The sequence below is a fragment of the Platalea leucorodia genome (assembly GCF_965183815.1).
Source record: "Platalea leucorodia genome assembly, chromosome: 5".
In the NCBI taxonomy this organism is placed as follows: Eukaryota; Metazoa; Chordata; class Aves; order Pelecaniformes; family Threskiornithidae; genus Platalea; species Platalea leucorodia.
This window is the reverse complement of record NC_138827.1, coordinates 89,511,384-89,533,571: the sequence shown is the minus strand read 5'-3', so window position 1 is coordinate 89,533,571 and position 22,188 is coordinate 89,511,384. Positions and strand designations below refer to the sequence as shown.

At 39.1% G+C, this 22,188-nt stretch overlaps 1 protein-coding gene across 1 annotated transcript in view; it reads right to left on the bottom strand.

Annotated features, from left to right (window-relative positions):
• Positions 1-22,188, bottom strand: part of SLC49A4 (solute carrier family 49 member 4) — a 68,290-nt gene that overhangs the window by 28,641 nt on the left and 17,461 nt on the right. Inside the window, exons 2-3 of the mRNA XM_082311753.1 lie at positions 18,853-18,946; positions 4,654-4,922 (exon numbers count right to left, since the gene is read on the bottom strand). Coding sequence (XP_082167879.1) covers positions 4,654-4,922; positions 18,853-18,946 — 363 coding nt within the window. The remainder of the gene's footprint in view (positions 1-4,653; positions 4,923-18,852; positions 18,947-22,188) is intronic.

Sequence of the window (22,188 nt, the reverse complement as noted above, 5' to 3'; positions counted from 1 at the left end):
TTTTCTTTTTCCTTCTCTTTTTTAATAAATCAATATGAACATGGCACTTTGCCAGCTCTTCTGCTAAACTAGAAGAAAATAAATTCAGGAAACTGGAAAGTAAATAACACTCAGAGTCTAAATGGATCAGCTGGAGATGGGGAAGGGAAATGAATACTTCTATTCAGTATATGGAAAAAAAAAATCTACACTAAATTTCTTTTGAAGGCATATTGGGAATGTGACAATGCCATTCTTCACGATCAAATACTGAAGGATTCATTTTGAATTATGTGGTGTCTCTTTTCCTGCTGTGGTCTAATTGCATGTTTTGAGGGTCAGGGGCACTTTAACTACACCGTCGCACTGTATCTCCTCTGTTGTCCAGAAAATAGATTAATTTCTATCTTTGTATACATTGTTTTTGAGACCATGAGCAGTGAATAAAGATCTGGCCATAACTGATCACCCCAGATTTAAGAAAAGGATGAGATGCTTTGTCACTACAGGATGATACTAGACAGGGAAGCAAGGCTTGCCAAAAGCTGTTTATCCCCTTTTCTCCTGCATCTAGGTCTACGTATAGGTTTATAAGTATACATATACATACATGCATTTGCACACTTTAATCACATATTAAAGGAAAATTTCAGACTGCAGACAGGTATAGCCAACAAGAATGTGACCACACAAATCCATAAACTTTGTCCAAGGTGCTTATTATTTAACTTCATTACACTGCAATGCCGTAAGGGGAAAGGCTAGGTCTTTTTCTAAAGAATGTAAAACACGTTGATAATTTTTTTAAGTCACAGCAATATTTCATAACAGGTGCCCATCTGGGGCCTCTTCTACGGGTTGCCTCAAGATTCCTGCCAGTCAAATTGCTGCAGTAGAACCAGTATAGTAACATTTCATTTTTTTTTTTTTTAATTATTAAATTTAGCATGCAGTCCTTGTAGTACCTTCTTGCAACTCTTTAATGTTTCCCAGTGTTATACTTTCCAGGCTAACAAATTTGCCTCGCAAGCACTGCCCTCATGCACAAAAGAGCAGAATTCACTTCGGAAACTAAAGCAGCTCCCTCTATTGAAGAACAAAAGTCTGTAGTTTCATCTTAGCTTTGTGTATCACACTTGCATCTGTATCAAAAGTCCAGGTACTGCCAAACACATCCAATTTCTTACATGTTGCATTCCTTCCTCATTAGGAAACCCACACCTTTATCTCCATCATCATTTACTCTGCCAGACTAGATAAAGTAAAATACAATCTAAAACTTGTCCTGGGAATGTAAGTAGGGAGTAAAAGTAAGCAAAAGAGAAAAGGTAAGAAATAGGTCAATGTCGTAACAAGGGAGCTGCCATCACAAAAGAGGAGCTCTTCCACGGGAGCTATCAGCTTCTCAGAAGCGCCATGGACGCAGCAAAGCACTCTGAACTGGGTAAGTCAGCATAAACTAGTGTGCAGAAACACAGCCATGCGTATCTCTTGTTGAGGAGTGAATCTGGAATGCTTCACAAAGGCTGGGTACCAGGCCACAGTGACCTGTGACTGTCAAAGTGGAGAGATGCCTGCATCTTGAGCCTAGGAAGCAGGCACCCTGCTGCCTGTGTAAGCCCCAAACAGAAAAAAGAGGTTTAGAGACACAAGCCTCCTTAACACAAGGTCTTTTTCCTTCAGATAGGCTACTTGTAGCACAAAAACCTACCCAAACCCAGAAACCCTCATCCCCATCTTGTCCTGAAATGTAAAGGGGGAAATGAGTCCACTTTACACACACACACTTTTTTTTTTGTCCAACTAATAATGATTTCACATTGATATTTAGGAAAGCACATGGCTAAAAGCTCTGGCTGCAGTCCAGAACAATTCAAGCTTCCTTAGGCAACTCAGGTAATACAATTCAGTCCTGATTTGCTACCTCTGTACTATTTCAGCTGTGAACCAGAATGTGCAGCGATACAGATGACACAGAAAGAGGCTGTGGTAATTCAGCTGAGCTCTTAGTCTGCGTTTGAGATAAAGGAGCAGCAATTTATTAAAACACAGAAGAGACTGGAGTTAACAGAGCAATTTCAGAATGGGTTTATAAGCAATTGCTTCGTAATCACGTTTGAGGTTAAGTCCTTGGAAAATTAGCACACTCTTGGCATGCTACGGATCCCAAGTTAACAATACACATCATTACTGTCTTTTAAAAGTCATCACCTAACTTTTGGAGGCTGCTTATCTAACGCTACCTCACACAAAAGCAACAAGCTCCATCACAAACACAACTCCGTTAGGAATGCAGAGTGCCTATCCTCTGAAACTGGCTTTCCTATAGTATCTGAAAGGAGAAGTCATACCAAGCCTGACCATACTTGCAAAAGAAGCAGAGAGGTAGGACATTTGGGTCCAGCTCCTTGTTCTGCTACATTCTGTAACACCTTCACTAGTAATCCGTGAAGTCAACTTGAGCTTGGTTTTCTGCCCAGCTGATGAAGGGGACAAGTAGTACCCTACCACACCTAGCAGGTATTTTTTGGTCTGCAAGTTAACAGAGCTGTACCACGAGGTAGTCACCCACCACAAGGCAGCCTTCCCTCCACCTCTGGAGCCTACCCGCCGTAACAGAGCACAGGGGAGGCAGGCAGCTGGGACCTTGCTCCTTCAGCTCTCCAGGAAAGCAGGGATGAGGTGGGACAGGGCAAATCCCATGAGGGATTCAAAGCAACCTCCTCTTTGACAGTTCCTATCAATTTTAAACCAGTTGGATGTTTTGCCACCATCACTGTGATTCACTGAAGGCCAGTAATGTTCATGAACCAGCTCTTTTTCATTGCCTGAACAGCTAAAGGGGTTGTAGCTCCTGGAAAAACGCACCCCGTATGACACAACCAGAGCAGTTGCACAAAGAAACCATAGTTGTTCAAAGCACTTTCAAATACTAAGTAAGAACTACAGATGTCCCATAACACACATTTCCTAGGAAGCTGAAGAGCTGCTGTAGGATTATCTTATGCTGGGATGACCCCAAACAGGTCTGCGGGATGTTCCCAAGCCCTTGATGGCTCAGAAAGGCAGAAAGAGCTGTGCTGAGACATGGGGCAGGCAAGACACACCTCTGAACCTTGGTGGCAAACAAGATCCATCCCAGTTTCTGAAGAAAACGCTTAGGAAAACCTCCCAGAAGAGAACAGAAGAGAAAGTGAATCTAATGGGCTGCTGAAAGCAACATTTCTAGTGCTACCAGACTCAAAACAGTGGTTTTAGGCACAAAACGGTACCTCCTTTAGGCAGGTGAGTTCTTCTCTCCCTCCATGGAAAATCTGGAGAGGGAGAGCTAAAGAACTTCTCGAATCACTAGATTTCTCCTCCCCTTATCTACTACTCCTCAGGACAAAAGCTGACTTGCCTTCATTTTTCCTTCTTTCACACTGACTGTTTTCATCTGCCATGAGATTTTCCGAGTCTAACATCATATTTACCTCTGAAAAAGGCCTAACCATCCCCGAATTTCCTTTTTGTTCCAATACACTTGAGTCCAGTAAAAAGTAGGTTACTCAAAAATATTTGCTGAAACAGTGATCCAACTTCTACTACGCTTTCTTTAAAACAAACAGTAAAGTGGCCCTCACCCAACACGAGTATTAACTCGACAAAATTTCCATAAGAATAACGTCCAGGAATAAATGATCACAAACAGCTAACTCAATCCCATAAACCTGCATATAAACTACGGAGTATATATACTTTAAGACTTCTGGAACACTTAGGGCTAACTCCTGGCTGAATTTCAGAGGCTGCAATTGTAAGGGGGGAAAAACCCAACCAAATGTGCAACTGGCATGACATGGTAAAGTTCAGCTGCTCTTAATGCTATAGCAATTTATATCCACTAAGAACCAGACTGCAGACTCTTAAGCCACTCAAGCAACTCTTTTTCCTTAACGCTTGCTGCTAATTTTTTTAAGTGACACAAAGAGCCGTAGAAGCCATTGCATGAAAAAGAGCAAGGACATAAAATCTAAATTGTATCAGGTGAATTTTCTGTCAGTGGTTTTTTTCCACTAAACTGTTGTCACTTCACTGAAATTGCTCACCACATAAGAATTATGTGGTTTTAGTTAAAAACAAAATCACTTGAGTTTTAATTTCAATGTTAGATTCTTAAATACTAACAATCTAATAACATTTGAAAGGCATACGCAAGCCATAAATCAAGGCTGATTTAATGCAGGAAAGAATTTAATGCTGAAAGACTATTGGATTTCCACCCTTACAGAAACAAAAAAAAAAAACAACCTGTCATGGACACATTTTTTTAAATGAAAATTCAAGAAGCAAAAACCAGTTTGGAAGCTCAGGGAAAGCATACGCTCTCCTAGAAGACATTTCTCCTAAGATCAGCCCATACAAACAACTGAAATACTTCATTTGGAATCAGTCTATACAAAAGGCTATTTTAAAATCTCTCCTACACAAAAGGCAAAAAAAAAATAAAAAGTTAACCCTTCTGATGGTACAACATTTTACCACTTCATTATTTTCCATCAGTCAGTAACTGTTTTCTGTGCAGACCTGCCACTAGAGGGTAGTGGTTCACAAGTACCAAACACACACATGAAAGTATGTAAATTTTTTTATAATTTTTTCTTTTTTTTTTTAATTTTTATTTTTAAGCCACACCTGCATACAGCACAGCCTCAATGCGGTCCTTGATGTGCTCAGTGTTGCTCTGCGATACCAGCGGGAGGTGAGATGTTCCATTAGGAGATGGCACTACAAGAGGTCCCACTAGAAACGCGCCAGCAGCTCCCAGGTAATTGAGCAGTGATGCGATGGCTGTTGCTGTGGCACGTTCATCCGGAGAAAACCACGTCGTTGAAAGGAATGGTGCCGCGTTCATCACAGTTGGCCCCGCCAAGCCATTTAACAGCTGCCCTCCGTGAATCAGCCTGGAATAGACAATAGAGACCACAGTCATTTGGATGACAATTGCTTGCGCTTTTTTTTTTTTTTTTAATTAAAAAAGCACGTAAGCTATTGAGTACTGGAGATGGAGCGACTGCACAAAGAAATGAAAGTCCTTTGCAAAAAAAAAAAAAAAAAAAAAGAGGATATTCTATGCACTAAAAGAAGCCCAATTAGACTGATTTAAAGAATCCAGAGCTACTCTGGTCTCATTACCTCACATAAATGGAGAAGCAAATGTTCTCTTCGAAGCAGAAAAGGAAGAGGGAATAAAAGGGACTTACTTTGCAGAAAAAAGGTATCATGATAGGACACAAAAGTAGAAAAGGCATAGTAGCAGGAAAGCCTGAAATTACAAACGTCTTAAACCTGACCCCTTGCCTGCATAAATTCCAACAGAAAATTTAAATTAGTTATGGCAGATCCAAAATTGAAACACTTTAGCAAAATACTCTGCATATTTTTTCGCTGCATTATTTATTTTTATTTACACACTCAGATGAGCTATATGTGCCTACAGATGAGGAGGCCGGGCTGTTGAGGTTTCCAAGAGAATTGTCTTCTCCAGCAATCTGGCCATTCTCAACACACTGTTGAAACAGCCAAGCAAACCCAGATTTTTCTTGTTTTTCACACTCATTGGGATTTAACAGATAAGACTGGTGACAGAACAGAGATAGTACTTCCAAGCAGTGAAGTCTCTAAAAACTTTGGCTTAATATTAGTACAATGAGCACATACAGAAAGGACTTTTTGAAGACTCTTCTACACATGGAAGTCAGCCAGAAACCTTCCACTTTGACTTTTCCAAAAAGTGATCAGCCGTGAAAGGCAAAAGCATTTCGGAATTTATATAAAAACCTCATGTCTATAAACCAGCTAGTGAGTCAAACAAAGTATTGCAACCCTCCCAAGTAGATCTATCCATTGTGCAATAAAATGGTGGCAGATGATATTTTTAAATGGGTGGTGTTTTTCTAAGCATAGCAGGAACTCGATGTTATTGCTGCAAGACTTGAGTTGTCAGACATAAAAAGCTAAGGCCTGAAAATGGGGAAACATAAGCTAGCATTTAGGCAATGTTTCAAGCCACAAATGGTTGAATAATATACAGTGTAGCAGGAGTTTTTTTAAAGCACACAAGGGAACAAAATATGCAAAAAAAATGCTGTCAGACTCTTTATCAAATTAACAAACTAGATTGCAATAAAAAGGAATAGATGCTACTGATTCTCAGTGGATTAGAAATTAAATTTTTAAACAAAATTTATACAAATACACAGAAAAAAGAAAAAGCTATTACATATCACCTGAAGGAAACACTTTCTGAGCTGGGACAGAAGTAATATCCACTCTTAAGCAACTGCAACAGGGATAGATTTCATTCCTATTTCTTCATGATGTGCTTCAGATGGACATCACCGAGGCATGGTCAGGTGATTTTTAATGCTTGTTAAACTGCCCCCCCCCCCCCCCAATAAAATAAAATGAAATAGTTCTAAGTAAATAAAAAGCACTATCTAAATAATGCTCTGGTACAGTTCTCTGGAGGACACTTTGCATGAATCCCTTATGGTTACTCTCCAACCCAGTGTACTTTGGACAAACCAAGGTATCCTTGTGCACTTGGTATTTTCATTCTACTTATCTCACTACAATAAGTTATTCTCAAACTTATCCTAAACCGTTCCAGGGTATTTGCAGAGCTGTGCTACATCCCCAGAAACAGCTACATTTCAGTAGCAAGTGAGGTAACTACTGCAACATATAAAGATTTTATTTTTGTATTTCCTCTTGCTCCAAAGTGAAGGTAATGCTTAAATTGTGGTTTTGTTATTGTATGCTAGGAAACCTGTGTCACCACAAAATAACCTTTATAGCTATAGGTGCCATACTAACACTTATGTTCACTTACACCACTATGATAATATTGTTTTAATTCACATACGCCTACTCTGTAGAAATCCTAAGGGCAAATAAAACTCACTAAAATCAGAAAAAAGTACAATAGTTTTTCTGCAGTGCCTATGGGAATGTAGGTGCTTCATCTGATAGAAGAAGAAAAGTTTTGTAAAAAAACCCAAACCAACCACCAAACAAAAAACTCAATTCGTATATTGTGAGAATTACACATGCTCTTTTAATGTACTTACACTTCAGATTTAGATTATGTCTATCAAACTCCACTGAATAAAGCTCTCTAACTGACCTCCATACTCAAGGAAGACACAGGTGTTAATTTTACCTTGCAGATCCAAAGGGAGAAAGTAGTATCTTAATCCAGAACTTCAATACTACATTACTTTTCTGTCTTCGTTTTTTTTTTTTTTTTTTTTTCTTCAAAGTAAGAGCCAATTTTTATTTCTCTGTAGGTCTCTTCTGTTGGTGTTCTCCTGCCTGCTCTCCGCCTGGTGTGCTGTCTGTTCCCATGGATTTGCCTTCCCATCTGCATTTTTGGCATTTACCAAGCTTGACATTATCATCCAAGGTAAAGCCTCTCTTATCTTCATATTGCTTAATTTTTCAAATCTAACATATTGCAGTTAATAAACACTATTTTCAGACTAAATTGCCACTGATATACAGACTACTACCTCAAATACCTCTGCATATGATAACAGCCTAGACCTTATTTTATCTGTTTTTCAATACTGGCTTGAATTAAGCTACTTTTTCTCTGAGAAAAATATTATTTGCATTGTTCCTCTACACATGCTTAACTCATTTCCCTAGAGAGGCAGGGACGAGAGATTCAAAACGCGATTCAGTGCCTTTACTAAGCTGCTACTCTGAGAGACATATGTAGCAGCTGCTCCATCTGACAGAGAAATATGAACACAACAGAATTGGTGGCTTTTTGCTGTTTGTTACAATGTCTTATCATCACCGCACTAGATTTTGGTCTCACAGCCCCTAGGAGTCTCCTCTTGTACACCATCAGTGCTAAAAATTGCTCCAACACCAACAGACATTCGTTTCTGTTACTCCCCGATTTTCTTGTTTCTGCTACCGAAAAGGTGCAGAGAGCAACTGCATTTTTCCCTGTCACTATTTCAGTTTCATTCTGCACAACAAGATTTCTCTTCCCTGAGAAAAGGGCTAACAAGATAACTTTAGTTCAGGACCCTACCCAGATGGAAAAATAATTTTCAGTCTTATTACACTAACAGGGTAATTTTCGTCTGTTATTTATCCAGCTCTGCTCTGTTTTCAGATGCATTATTTATCCAATCATCATCTAATTATTTTCATGTATCAAAAAGTAGAAAGTTATTGAGTTCAAATAATAGAAAATAACACAGGAGTGGAAGGCTTTTTAATCACAATCATGAAAGAGAAAATTGGAAAAAAATGACACCAGAAATTCATCCCTGACTTACAAAATAATTGATGATTGTCTAGCTTAAAGCAAACATGGGAAAGAGAAACATCTACCAAAAATATCTTATTTCTAACCATTTCAGAAGCCAGGTCAGGAACTCATTTTGAAATTTCAGTGCTGTTGCACACCTGACCTCTGTGCTAATGAATTTTTGTGCTCTTCCAAAATTGTAACTTGCAGTTGAACACATGAGCCCTTTACAAAAAAAAAAAAAAAAAAAATTATTTGAGGACTGGTAGTAAATGCTAGCACTAAATATCATGTGCCATAGCATCACAGTAATGGATAACTTATACGTTTACATTATGTATATATGTATCAATATATATATAAAAAAAATTAATACACAGATTATATACACACACTCACACACACCCCTTTGCACAAAATAAAGATCACATTTTTTCCTAAACTGGCCTCTGAACTGCAAAAAGATAGAACAAGAGATAGTTCAAATATAACAATAGAAATCAGAGAAGAAAAGCTCTTTTTGTACTATATTGTCATCCCTTTTCCAAATGCTGGTCAGGTCACATTATAAATAACTTAAGTTATATGGTTTTCATCACTTCCCTGAGAGAAGACTTTATATGAGTATTAAGTAGTAACCTGGTTATACGTGCTTTATTCACTCCCTGCTGTCCCTGTTGCAATATCCTAACAGGCAACAACAACAAAAAAAACCCATGTAACGCTACAAATGCTGAAATTACAATCACTGAGCAAACTGGGTATGGAAAAAAGCGACATACAGGAAAAAAGGTTTTAGTGATTGATGACAATACCATATAGTTAAGATGGGAAAGAGCTTCCATTTACAGTTGGCTTTATTTATCTTTTTCTCCCTGTATGGGTTGAAACTTTTCATGAATGGTCACAAGTCCCATCAGGTATTGGATTTGTTAAGCTATTTAAAAGCTGTGTGTTACAAACACTTTTTCTGTGTAAAAAACCCAGACATCTAGTGTTTCTACCACAGTATGTCTCGTGCCTGGACTTAAAAGAATTTTAAATGAAAGAAAATCTCATTAGTTGCCATACTCAGAGGTGGAAACAAAGGCAACACTAGAGGGGAAAATGACTTAAAAAATTACTTTTAATACAACAGATATAAACCACAACACTAAAATAAGTCTCCAAAGCTCAGTTCTAAGACGTGTTAATTGAACTTGTTTTGGGAAGGCTAGGACTGAAGAAGTCAGTATTTTAACACTGATTATCAGTATTTTAACACTGATTAACAAACTGGGAAAGGCATTTGCACCTTTTCTTCAGCAGGCAACACAGGGGAAGAGAGAGGCCGTCAGCCCCAGTGTGTTGCTCTGACTCTCTAAACACAGATTTTCTCTACCAGCCTCTGATAAGCCCCCAGTCAACTGGGAAATTAGGTTCCTCTGGGTCCTAGGGGGGAGCAGAGCTCATCTCAAGAGCCTTGTGAAGATGAGATTTCGGTGCAGTTTTTTTTCCTGAAACTTTCACCATGCTTTTCCTACTAGCTGCCATGACAATTGACTGCTTAGTCACTATTCAAGCTTCTATACAAATGCAATGAAAAAAAAAAAATTGGTAATTCAGTTTTGCTGCTGTTTAGCAAAGTGTGAGGAGCAATGAAGTTGCTGAGAGCGCTAGCCTGCTGCTGCACAAAGACAGCACTGTAGCGTGCCTCTTAGTCTGGAAGAGTTTAGTAGATTAATTGCTGATCCTAACAATTAACGTAAAAAGGGATTCTGGATAAAGAAGTTAATGTTTTACAGAAATGGATGGCTGATTTTTCTTTCACATGCCTGACATTTTCACTCATTGAAAGAAGTGGATTGTTCAACTCCTGCTAATTTGGAAGACAAATAAGTGTATATAGCGATTAGCTCATTGTGGGAACTACTGGAAGCAAATGAAAGAGACCCTTCCACTGGAGGACTTCAGAGCACTTTTCAAGTGCTATTGAATTTAGCCTCACTACATGGCAACAAAGCAAATAAATACCTCCTATTCTAGAGCATCTACATTGATGTATGATGCAAGTTGCATGCCCAGGAAAAGGAATATGAAAAGACGTGGACGTATCCACATTATACTTTAGGAGATTTATTATACCTTGGAGGGAACTGATACCAGTTTTCTAAAGAACCACCTCTGATTTTTCACAATCAAGTTACTGAAAAAGATGGAGCTCTTCCTTTAGACTTACAAAAATAAATACAACAAAAGAACGCTCTATTAGAGTGGAAACTTTTCAGGTACTTTTTAAGGCAAAGATAGAACTAGGGAGGTCAAATTCAAGCTTCACAGCAATTCACTGCTACACAGTACGGGGATAACCCGATGCAAATGCTGTTCTGTTCATAACCCAAAGACAGTGCAGTAAGGCTCTATGTCTGGAAAAGGACTGGAAAGAGAAGTACCTCTGGGTAAAGCAATGAATTAATCTATTAAAAATAACATTCTGAAAGATGAATTTCATGGAAATGCACTTCCTTTCAATATTTTCATTAGTGATATAGTTATACTACAAAAGCTTTATGCCTTCTGGATATTCATGGAGTGAGCCCATTAGCATTTTCTAGCTTGTTTTTGATGCATGCGACCATTGATACGTGGAATAATTTAAAGCTGTTCTTCCCCATCAGTAAGAAAAATTATTACAAGCAGACAGCCTGAGTCACTGTGTGGTACATTATCTCCAGTAACAGAGTGAAAAAGAAAAGAGAAAAAACTTAAGAATGTACTTTCGACCACTTTTATCAGGAACTGGGCTCATGTTTTACCCCATGTACAAACCATGGCCTCAGCACAGTCGGTCACATCGTTATGGGAGTGGACTTGGAAAGGACCATAGCATCTCCCAGGCATCCCAGCCTCATGCCTCTTCTCCCACTCTTAAAGAAAACAGCAAACACATTTGCAATGGTCTGAAAACCAGTGAGTTTTGGTTTTAAATTGAAAAGGTGTCATAGTTTAATCCCAGCTGGCAAGTAAGCACGACACAGCTGCTTGCTCACTTCCCCGTCAGCAGGATGGGGGGGAAGAGAATTGGAAGGGTAAAAGTGAGAAAACTCGTGGGTTAAGAACAGTTTAATAATGGAAATAAAATAAAATAATAATAATAATAATGATAAAAAATTGTAATGAAAAGGAAAATAACAAAGAGAGAAAAATAAAACGCAAAAAAGACAAGTGATGCAAGTGAAAACAATTGCTCACCACCAACCAACCGATGCCCAGCCAGTCTCCAAGCAGTGGCCCCCCGGCCAACCTTCCCCCTAGTTTTATTGCTGAGCATGACACCATACGGTACGGAACGTCCCTTGGGTCAGCTGGGGTCAGCTGTCCCAGCTGTGCCCCCTCCCAGCTCCTTGTGCACCCCCAGCCCCCTCGCTGGTGGGGTGGGGTGAGGAGCAGAAAAGGCCTTGACTCTGTGTGAGCACTGCTCAGCAGTAACTAAAACATCCCTGCGTTATCAGCACTGTTTCCAGCACAAATCCAAAATGTAGCCCCATACTGGCTAAGAAGAAAATTAACCCTATCCCAGCCACCAAACCAGTGCAAAAGGATGGGAAAACAGAGTTACTCCAAAACTATTATTACTGAGAGCGTGCCAAGAGAGACAAGGATTTGCAAGGAGAAGCAGCAGCAGTCTCAGACCAAGACCCTGACGTCTCTGTCAGATGTCCTGCCAGAGGAAAGGGACGAGGCGGGCGTACAGGGAGACCACTGGCAGGACGATGACAAATTCACTCACATCCTCACGCCATGTTACTGTGCAGCCACCACCGCTGTCACACGGCTGGGAAGAGGGTTTCTTCACTTAAAGCTTTATCCTAGTTTGAAGGATGAGGGCACATGAAATCAAAACTTTTTAGCATTTTTTTTTTTAATTAGAAGTTGGGCTTTTTTTGTTTTTCTTTTAAAGCTAACCCACTCCACAAACCCATTATTAAAAGAAGACATCTTTAAAGCAACACTAACAGAGGATGGGCTCATCAAATATGAACAGACCCAAAATAAACAGCATTGCAGTAAACACAAAGTAGGCAATTACATTATGGGCTAATGAGGCAAAACATACTAAACAAGTTATCCGGGAAGGGCACCAGGACGGGCAGTTATCAGGGCTGCCACGGGAGACAGCTGATGGAGATTATTAGCACAAGATAGGTCCTGAGTAGGACTTTTTAGTAAAAGAGTAGGAGCATACAGGAGATACAGCAAATTAGGGAATGGGATAAACCAAGACCTATTTAAACATTCCTGAATGATTTTTCTTAGGCTAGTGAAAGAGCAAGAAGGTGTTTTGATTATAATGCAGCAACTTTGATATAAATTCAATTAATATGAATTCTTCTTTAAGGACAGAAATTAGCCAACGGAATATGAGTCACAAGACTAAGGCAAAGAGCTCAGTATGATTAAAAAAATGAAAAGCTTTCTACGGTTGAGGACAACACTTGCCATTATATGAGATGGAGCTACATATCCCACAAAGAATATAAATTCTCTTCCCTTCCAGCATAGGCTTATACTAGCTGAGGCCTTGTAGAAATGCTGCCCATTAAATATTGCTGCAATACCAAGCCCCTTCTGAGATTTCAGAGTTTCCTTTAATATATCTACTGGATTTACCACTCCAAGAATTTACACAGGGTCTGTAAATTGCTAATTCAGCAGCCACCCCCGTTGCTGGGGGAGGCGGATGACACCCACAGTGCCACGGCTGAAATCCAGCACGGGAGCAAGAGGAAAGAGTATTTATCACCAAAACTGTCAAGCCGCCTCCTTTTTCCACTAAGGCTGTTTCAGCTGAAGGAGAAGCCAAATTGGCTGCCACCTAAGCAGCAGCGCTGATCAGCGGCTGCCGGTGCATCCCAGGATGTGCAACTCGGGCAGTGGCAGGCGGGACCGCTGGGCAGCCAAAGGGACACTTAATCACCCGCCGAATCCACTGCCACCATCGACAAACAAGCAAAGCAGGAAAAAATTGTCGCCGCTTAGGAACAACTCACAGGGCCTCTCATCTAAAACAACAGCTTTAGAGCAGAGGTTAAAAAATAAAACCTGTGTACAAGATGAAGCTGGTGGAGTTAATAAGCTAAACTGTGAAGTTACATTTAATTCTTTAAAAATTCAGTATTCCCCATGAGAACCTACCTGTGAATGACCTGTTTCCTTTTTCCCCCCACTTACCTCTTTTTCTGATACTATGGGTTAACCCAGCTCAGCCTCCCCACAGCACTGCGGCCAAAGCACAAACCAGCAAGCGCCATAAGCGCCAGGGAAGCGCTCCCTCTTAACATCTGCCTCCTACGCTCGCTGAGCTACAGCATACAACCAGGTATGTTTATTCATCTTTTTACTCCCAGAACCATGCTTTAGATTAAATACTTTTTTCATTTCTCTTCCCCAGTGAGTTATGGAGCGCACAACATGCATCACTTTCTGTCTTTATTTCTCACAGGCAGATTCTTTTACCATTCTCTCCTAAAAGGCTCTTTTCATTCCCCAGAATATTTTAATCCCTCTTCTCCACAGCTGCTCCAGTTTGGGGTGGTTTTCTGAGCACAGAAGTGTGTTCAGTATTGCCAGGGAATATGAGAATCTTAATAGGTTTTGCCTTTACTGGAATTACCTCTTCTGAGGTGCCCCTTTGCATTTTTCATGCATGAGAATGGTGGCTCATGGTCATTTTAGGATCAGGAAAGACAAATAATGAGATGATCCCATGTAATTCTTTACACTTTCAGTGATGAAAATGGGAAAACATGGAACTATTAAAGAATGAATCTAATGAGAATAAAATACAAACTAGGTTGCAACTAGCTAATAGAAACAAAATGTACCAAACATGTGGTAAGAGCAAATCTTCAAATATAATAAAGGAAAAAGTTATCATCAATATATCTAAGAGTAGGCAAAAAAATTTAAAATCTTAAGAAGTGGTATCATTAAAGAAAAAACCCTTTACAGGATCTACCAATTACCAGTGTGTCCCTCATAAACGACTTTGTAAATAACCGCTCCTGTTTCCACTACTGTTCCCCATGTTATTGTTTTGCTGGCTTCCCAGCAAATGCTTTAATGGTACTTATTGCCAAGGAGCACCCTCTCACTGCCATGACTCAAGGTCCTCAATAACTACATCTCTGTTGTGCAATCTAATGTGAAGGCCAAACGCTACCAGCCCACAGCATACTAAGTTCTAATAAATTGCTTAATTAATACATTCAATACAAATGACAAATTATGTTACATCCTTTACTTCCATGCCTTTAATTATCCTGTCTTTCAAAACATTTTAAGAAGTCTTACATCACACGGTCAGTCTTAAAAGCCACAGATTAATGGCTATGGGCTGATTTCATCATTTATTTCCTTCCTTCTTATACATTTCAGCTCATACAGCTTTTTGCCTAGATTTATTATTTTACAATCATATGGAAGACCTAAGCTGTATGTAAATCTATACCTAAACACAGATTATGGGATCAATATGAAGTGTTATGTGGGGGGAAAAAAAAAACAATTGTGATTTTGTCTATAAAAAGAATGGCCTCCTAGTAATGTTAATGTTCAGGATAAAATAATGAAATTCTAAAAGGTCCAATGAAAATATTCACTCAGTGCCAAGCAGTAGTCAAAAAGGAAGGGACTGGACAAAATGGAGGCAAAAAGCATTAGTGATGCTCTTGTAACCTTAAGGGACAGAAAGAAGGTACAAGTTCAGGAATGGCACATTTTGATAACATCTCTTTATGTTCTATATAATTTACCTTAACTATGAACTAAAACAATAAGCGTGGCAAATGAGGTTTTCATAACATTTAGAAAGGAATAATGGTTTAGGGTTTTATTTTTAAAAGTCAATTTCACCGTCACATATCTGGCACATTTGACAAACCCAGAAGTGTGTGGTACGTAAGAAATTCTTTTTAACCTCCTTGTCTGTATGATACACACATTAACCTCACAGGTTAGTGGGCTGGGGAGGAAAGCAGGTATGTAAGAGCATACGTGTACGCGAGAGGGACTTTACTAGTCCACGTATAGGTTGGTTCCTCAATCTCACACGCAAGTCCATACTTCCACATTTTCGCCATGCACTCCCACTTCAGCCTTCACTGAATTTATGCAGTCACTTCAGCCTTCACTGAATTTATGCGGTTCTGGCATGGATTCCCAGTACGGTTTTAGGGAACACACTGGCAGAGAACAAAAATTCACCAAAAGGAACAGCTGCTTGAAGAGACACACTCAAATGTGCAACCTGAACTCTCCCTCATACAAGTCGTGCATGGGTATCAAATGAACTGAAAACAGAGGCTGAGGTTTGTGTTTAAAACATGACTCAGAGAACTGGAGATAGTCTTAGTCTGCTGTTACATGCTAGAGCCAAAAGAATAATTACAGACTAGGAAGGAACGTACGAACGCACTTGGATATTACAGGTCTGTGTGAGATAAGGAGCATAAAGCAGTCAGGATTAAATGTCAGTCTTAACAGTGATTTCCCCACATCTGTGATTGCTCTGATAGGCAATGGGCTTTAGTAGCTCTCCTTAATGTTAAATTACAAGAGCTTAGCGAGCAGAGACAGCTACAGAGTAGGAAAAAAAACCTAAACCTGACAAACCTCATGAACGTCCTTATAATTTTATGTATCTTAACTCCAACAGAATTGTCCCACGGAAATCCTTCAGTATATTACCCAGGGACTGAAGGAACACATTACAAAACATGCAAAAGTGTTTACAGAAATTCCAGTTATGCTGGCTTCTGAAATACTCCAATATTATCTTGTGTGTGATCTTGTCCATCTGATTGGCTCTGTAATGTTCAAACTGTCATATTAACGCACATACCCATTCAGAATAAGTGCATAGTTTAGTGCTCAGCCAGTTGTTGCTAATGCATTAAGCAGTAATGCTCATCTCAAAAATATTATTTTATTTGGTATCATGCTTCAAGTAATTGATGAAAATTGGCCTTTAGTCTTAGCTCTCAAAACAATGCAGGTTACCTGGTAACATCGCACAGTCTGTATTAATTAATTACAATGTCTCAAGAAACCTTCACTGAAAACCATCCTTTTGCTTCACACAGTTAGCTATAATTAATTCTCTGTAGATTTTTAATCAAACTGTGTAAAAGATCAAACTACTTCCTCAGGTACAGCTGCAATTCTTGAAAATTTATCTTTTTTTTGGAGTAGGCTAAGTAAGTAAATTTATCAATTTCATAGAATCATAGAATGGCTTGGGCTGGAAGGGACCTTAAAGATCACCTAACTCCAGCCCCCCTGCCATGGGCAGGGATGCCACCCACTAGACCAGGTTGCTCAGGGCCCCATCCAACCTGGCCTTGAACACTGCCAGGGACAGGGCGTCCACAACCTCTCCGGGCAACCTGTTCCAGTGCCTCACCATCGTCTGAGTAAAGATTTTTGTCCTAACACCTAATCTAAATTTCCCCTCTTTCAGTTTGAAACCGTTCCCCCTTGTCCTATCACTATCTGCCCTTATAAAAAGTCTCTCCCCTTCTTTTATATAAGCCCCCTTTAAGTATTGGAAGGCCGCTCTAAGGTCTCCCTGGAACCTTCTCTTTCAATTTCAGATGGAGAAGATGCATATTTTCACAGCATGAATAAATGAAATTAGTAACCTTATCCATCAGGATTCTGCTCATGCTCTTTTTTTTTTTGCCTATATAGTTTTCAATAAAATGTATCATCATATTTTATACATCTCATCAGACTCTATACAGTCCACAGTCTTTCTTTTCCTAGTTTAAGCAGCTGCTCTTTGAATGTTTCTCCTTAGGCATTTATTTCATTGTTCTCCTAGGTCTCCTTGCTGCAGTTACACTGGAAAACCTCATTTAAAGGTGATCAGAACACGTAGAAACTCTCCTTCCCACTCCCCAAATGATACCTCACACCTAAATCTCATTTGGGAATTTCTTCTCGGGTTCTTACAGTCTTCATCCTTGCTTTGGTAAAGCCTAGTGAGACACAAGTCTTTTGGCATAAATCATAAATGAAAAGCTACACAAAACACCACATTCCATTGCATTTAAGCTATCTGGCCCATTTAAAAGATATATGTATTTAATCCAAGGCTGGTCAGAATGGATGAAGTGGATGTTGAGCACCCCTTAGCATCTTGAGAAAAGGTAGACCAAGGGCACAATGAGGACAGCTCTTCCTGGCCACCTTAACAGTACATTTTGACCTTGAAAGGGTAACTGTGAATGGTAGCACAATGCGGTTAGTTCAGCCTTCCCTGCTCACGAAGTCCTTGAACACCACATTGAAATGGGCAACGCTGGCAACTAACATCAGGAGCACCTTGGGTTTCCTTATATACTCACTAAGCACCTAAGAACTGAAATCACATCCCCCCTACTCACTACACTGCACTTAGTTTACCAAGCCATTCATTACATACTAGCTACTAACTCCTGACTGGGGCTAGTTTTACCATCAATGAGTTTATTACGTTCTCAGTCCTCTCTCTGAATCCCTTCCTTTGTTTTATCCGTGGTACCCAGTCATCTGCCTTCTACTTCACACCAAACATTTTCTTTCTCAACTTGAAGGTTTCCAAGCTGATTTTCAGAGTAAGCAATACTAAGGAAAAAAAAAAGAGCTTCTGAAATAATACAAGGACTGTCTGGAAGCTGACCAAAATTCAAGGGGGAAAAAAACACATAAAAACCTTTTATAAAAAAGTTCTTAGTGCTTACATATTATGCAAGCATAACTACTGAACTGTTTTTAAAGAAGCAGAAAAATGTAGTAATGCCTGTACTCCTTCCTCCTTCAGCATGAGAGGCAAAAGAGTGTTAAGTGAACTACAAGTTATCCATATTACCTGGCTGTACAAAATGAGTGCAACTCCTGTACTTACCAAGGATTCCCAGGTTCAGGATATGTTGACAATTGAATTGTCTGGATTGTGTGATTTTTAGGAAGGAATCTGTCTCTATCACAAACTCTTAAATTGCATGTGTATAGAAGGCATTCATTTCAGCCACAGAGAAAGCACAAGACTACTTTGGAATGCAGACTGGAAGAGACTACATGAAAAAGGCCATTTTATGTACATTCATCTCTCTCACTGCACAATCCCATGCATCCAATATGAGAACCACGAACTAATTATTCAACATTTGCATACAAATTACTTATTTTGGGGTTTTGTGGCATGGTTCCCTGTGTGATCTTGGGCCAGTTTCTGAACCTCTCTAAATCTCTGCTTCCTTGTTTGCAAAGAAGATTAATATTAGTTATGCAGGATGAGGTGAGGCTTAATTAACTCAAGTTTGCAAAGGGCTTTCTGATCTTCAGATACTATGTAGAAGAAGGACTAGAAAAATCAAATTAAGAAGCAAAGAAGCATGTAAGCCCACGTCCACACAACAAACATTTGGCATATCAAATTCATACAGAAAATTTGTACTAACATTTCTTTGCAGTAGCAGCAAAAATTACATTAACAGAAAGTATAAAATATGTATATTAAAAATAACTAATTCACTTACTTCTTCCTAATTTCTAGGTCTGAAACTGGAACACATCTCAGGCCAGCTCCCAATACCATGAGGGATGATGTTAGCAACACAGTTACCCTCAGACCTAAGATGAAAAAACAACATTATTTTACAAGTTAAGTCAGCAATGTTGCAAAAAAAAAAAAAAAGTTGCCTAAATATATATATATTTACATGCAGTGTCACAGAAATAACGCATCTCTCTTTTGAATCATAAACACTTTGGTGCTGATATGAATTACAGATACATTATGAAATCCTGTGTTATTTTCTATACTTACACTCCAGAACTATAAAAGCTTACTATCGTACAGGACTGTACCCAAAATCTCACAGACATTCTTGGAAGTGAAAGGTGATAATAAAAGTATCATCAAAATGTACAGTATTCCCTTTAGAATTAGAAGCATCAGGGAACTTGCTCCAGCGTGTGATCCAAAATCTAGGTAGATAAAAAAAAAAAAAAATCTGGACTTGTACATTCTTTTCCAACCGCTTAATGAGCGCAGACACAGAACTGTTATTGTTTTCTTTCGTAATGCAGATATGCATTTCATCCTGAAGAAATAACCATTTATTTAGGGGAAAAAAGTACAAGTATTTTTTCGCAGTCCTTGCAATTAGGCCAGGTTTTCGCTGCGCTCAGCTCAAATTGTCAAGAGGTTGTAAATATAGTACATTGGAAAAAAGCTACAATTGACTGATTCCGTGAATATGTTTTTCTGAGAAGCAGTTAGATTAGAAACAATTTTATCATAGTGCTGCAGTTCCTTTTGCCAGCAGTTTACTTGCTGCTGCTAAGGTGTTTCCATCAGCAGCAAAGAGAAAGAGAACGGTGACAGCCAAGAGGCTTAACCTCCAGAATCCTGTAACACACCAAAATCATAAATATGCACAATTAAAGACCGCTGATACAGTCTATACCTGTGAAGTTGCAAAACTTGAAACAATTTCATAGCACTAAACAGAAAATAAAGGGCTTCCATATTCCTAGCAGAACATGACAAAACAATTAAATGATGACAAACGCACAGTATCTCTAACGTTTAGGTGAAACTAGCAACTACCCAAAACACAGACAGAAAAAGAACAAGTCCCAGTGATAACTCACCTAACAAACAAATGATTTTGATTCATTAAAACTGCCAATTTTCAGAGAAGCACTCCCTCTGTGTTAATGACTCCTGTAATCAGTATAGTTCACCAGTAGTCTCATTAAATATTTTGTCTCCATGTGAATTTTATGGGGGTTTTAGAGCATGTATTTTGCTAAAATGTAATTTTAGAGGACGAGACATCACTTTGTTCTTATTGCAACAGCTCTTAGTGAGCCTCACTCACAGGTATGCAACTCCTTGTGCTGGACACTACACAAACCAAACCAAACCAAAGAGGGTTCCTCTCTCAATAACCTAGCCCAAGACAACCCAAACAAAAAGAAGTTCATGTTACAGGTTTTCTGAAATGGAAGCATGACTTCCTTTGGTATGGCTCAGTCATTAACAAAAGGAATGCAACCCGCAGTCCTACGACTCTGAAGGACGCCTCCCATCCCTGATGCCCTGCAGAAGTATCATCAGCCGAGAATATTTGTTTCCTTAAAGGATTTCCAATGCCTGCCCAGACTTACTTGCCTGACTCTATGCTCAACCAGTACATGTTGCTGTTAAACTGGTTTTTCAAGTGTGCGTGTTCAGACAGCCCCAACTAAATGTCCGGATAATACGGCTGTTCAAAATCCTGTTGTTCTTCATGTTTGCTGGGCCACCCCATGAGCCTTCATGTTGCATGCTTAACCCCGTATTACCATACTGCATATGTTGTGGGGGTAATTATTTGTATCAGGATCGCATATGTGATGCTTTTGCCTTTTCTCCTGGGAAATGAATCTTTGTTAGCTTCGCTTTTGTGCATAAAGAGGACTTGTACACAATGAGAATTAGAATTTTATTGATGGAGAAATCGAAACACAAGTCTTTTAACTAAAAAATCTGAAGTTTTCCATTTGGAAACACTGCTGCAATGTTTCAGGAAAGCTCTAGTAATGTACCTATCACCTTCATATTTTCCACGTAAACCACAATCTTTTTGAGTTACATTTCACAAAACACGGCACGTTCTGCCTTTCAGAAGGCCCAAGGACAGAGACAGCCAGCCTGGAAGGTCCTGCTCGTGGGGTGCCACAGGAGGCAGAGGCCAGGTGCAAGCCCAGGGCACAGTAGTAAAGGAGTATTATACAGAAACTTAAGTTTAAATCACCACATAACACAAGAGGAGTGTTTCCAAATAAAAAACTTCTATTTGATTTTTAATTTTTAAAAAAATCCCCAAACCAAAAAACACAAACCAAGAAGAAATTTTAATTTAAATCTGCAGAAAAGTTTCCTAAGAAAAACAACATGCAAGTCGGTGAAAACTGAAATGGATGTCAAAGATTTCCCCCAGCCCTAATCCTAGGCTTATCTTTAATGTCAACCTTACATGTCGAGTAATTTTAAAATAAAATTATCAGTTAAAGCCTCACAATCAAGTATGTTTGATCTCTTCAAACATTCTTTGAAGTCCTCATCTTGAATACTATACACTGTAATGTACCACTTTTAAATGTTGTGATCACACAGATTATTCTTTGGCCTTTTTTTTTCCACCGTAACATGTAAACACACCCTTAAAAATTCCTTTGGTTAAAGCTGCATGTTGAAAATGATGACGCCGAAGTAAACAAGTAAAAGACTGTCAGACAAGCAGTATATTAGACATTTTCTTTGCTAATTACATGATGTATTTCTAACCTCTAAGCACCTTCCCCTATTATTTTGCTTTACATTTTAACTCTCCAAATTCATCCTCCTTTCCATCTTTGTTAGAAATTGGTCTTTAATAGTATTTTTATCATTATTTCAGTATTTTTGCTTTGAACCTTGCAGTGGCCCTTAATCTGAATTGGAGATCTTGGATTACTCTAAAAGGTGCCCCCCAGAGTGTTTCAGATAGCAGGAGGCATCATGGGGACAACAAACCAAAGTAACCAACAAACCCTGAAAAAAAGCACCTGTGAACCCTGCAAGAAATCACTTCTCTATTTTAAAAGATCTAAGATATTCACACAACCAAGATTTTGAGTAGATGTAATTAACTTCATTAATTTTACCCTGTAAATGCAAGTGGTAATTGATGGGGGGGAGGAGGCTACAGCTTCTTAAAATCCATCATCCAGTTTCCAATCCCCTTCTATCAGAGGTTTCTGACACAAGGCTGGAAAGGGAAGAAACTCCTTTAAAGGGGTTTTCTGCCAGTGGAGGACGTTTTCTGTTCTTTGGAGCCTTC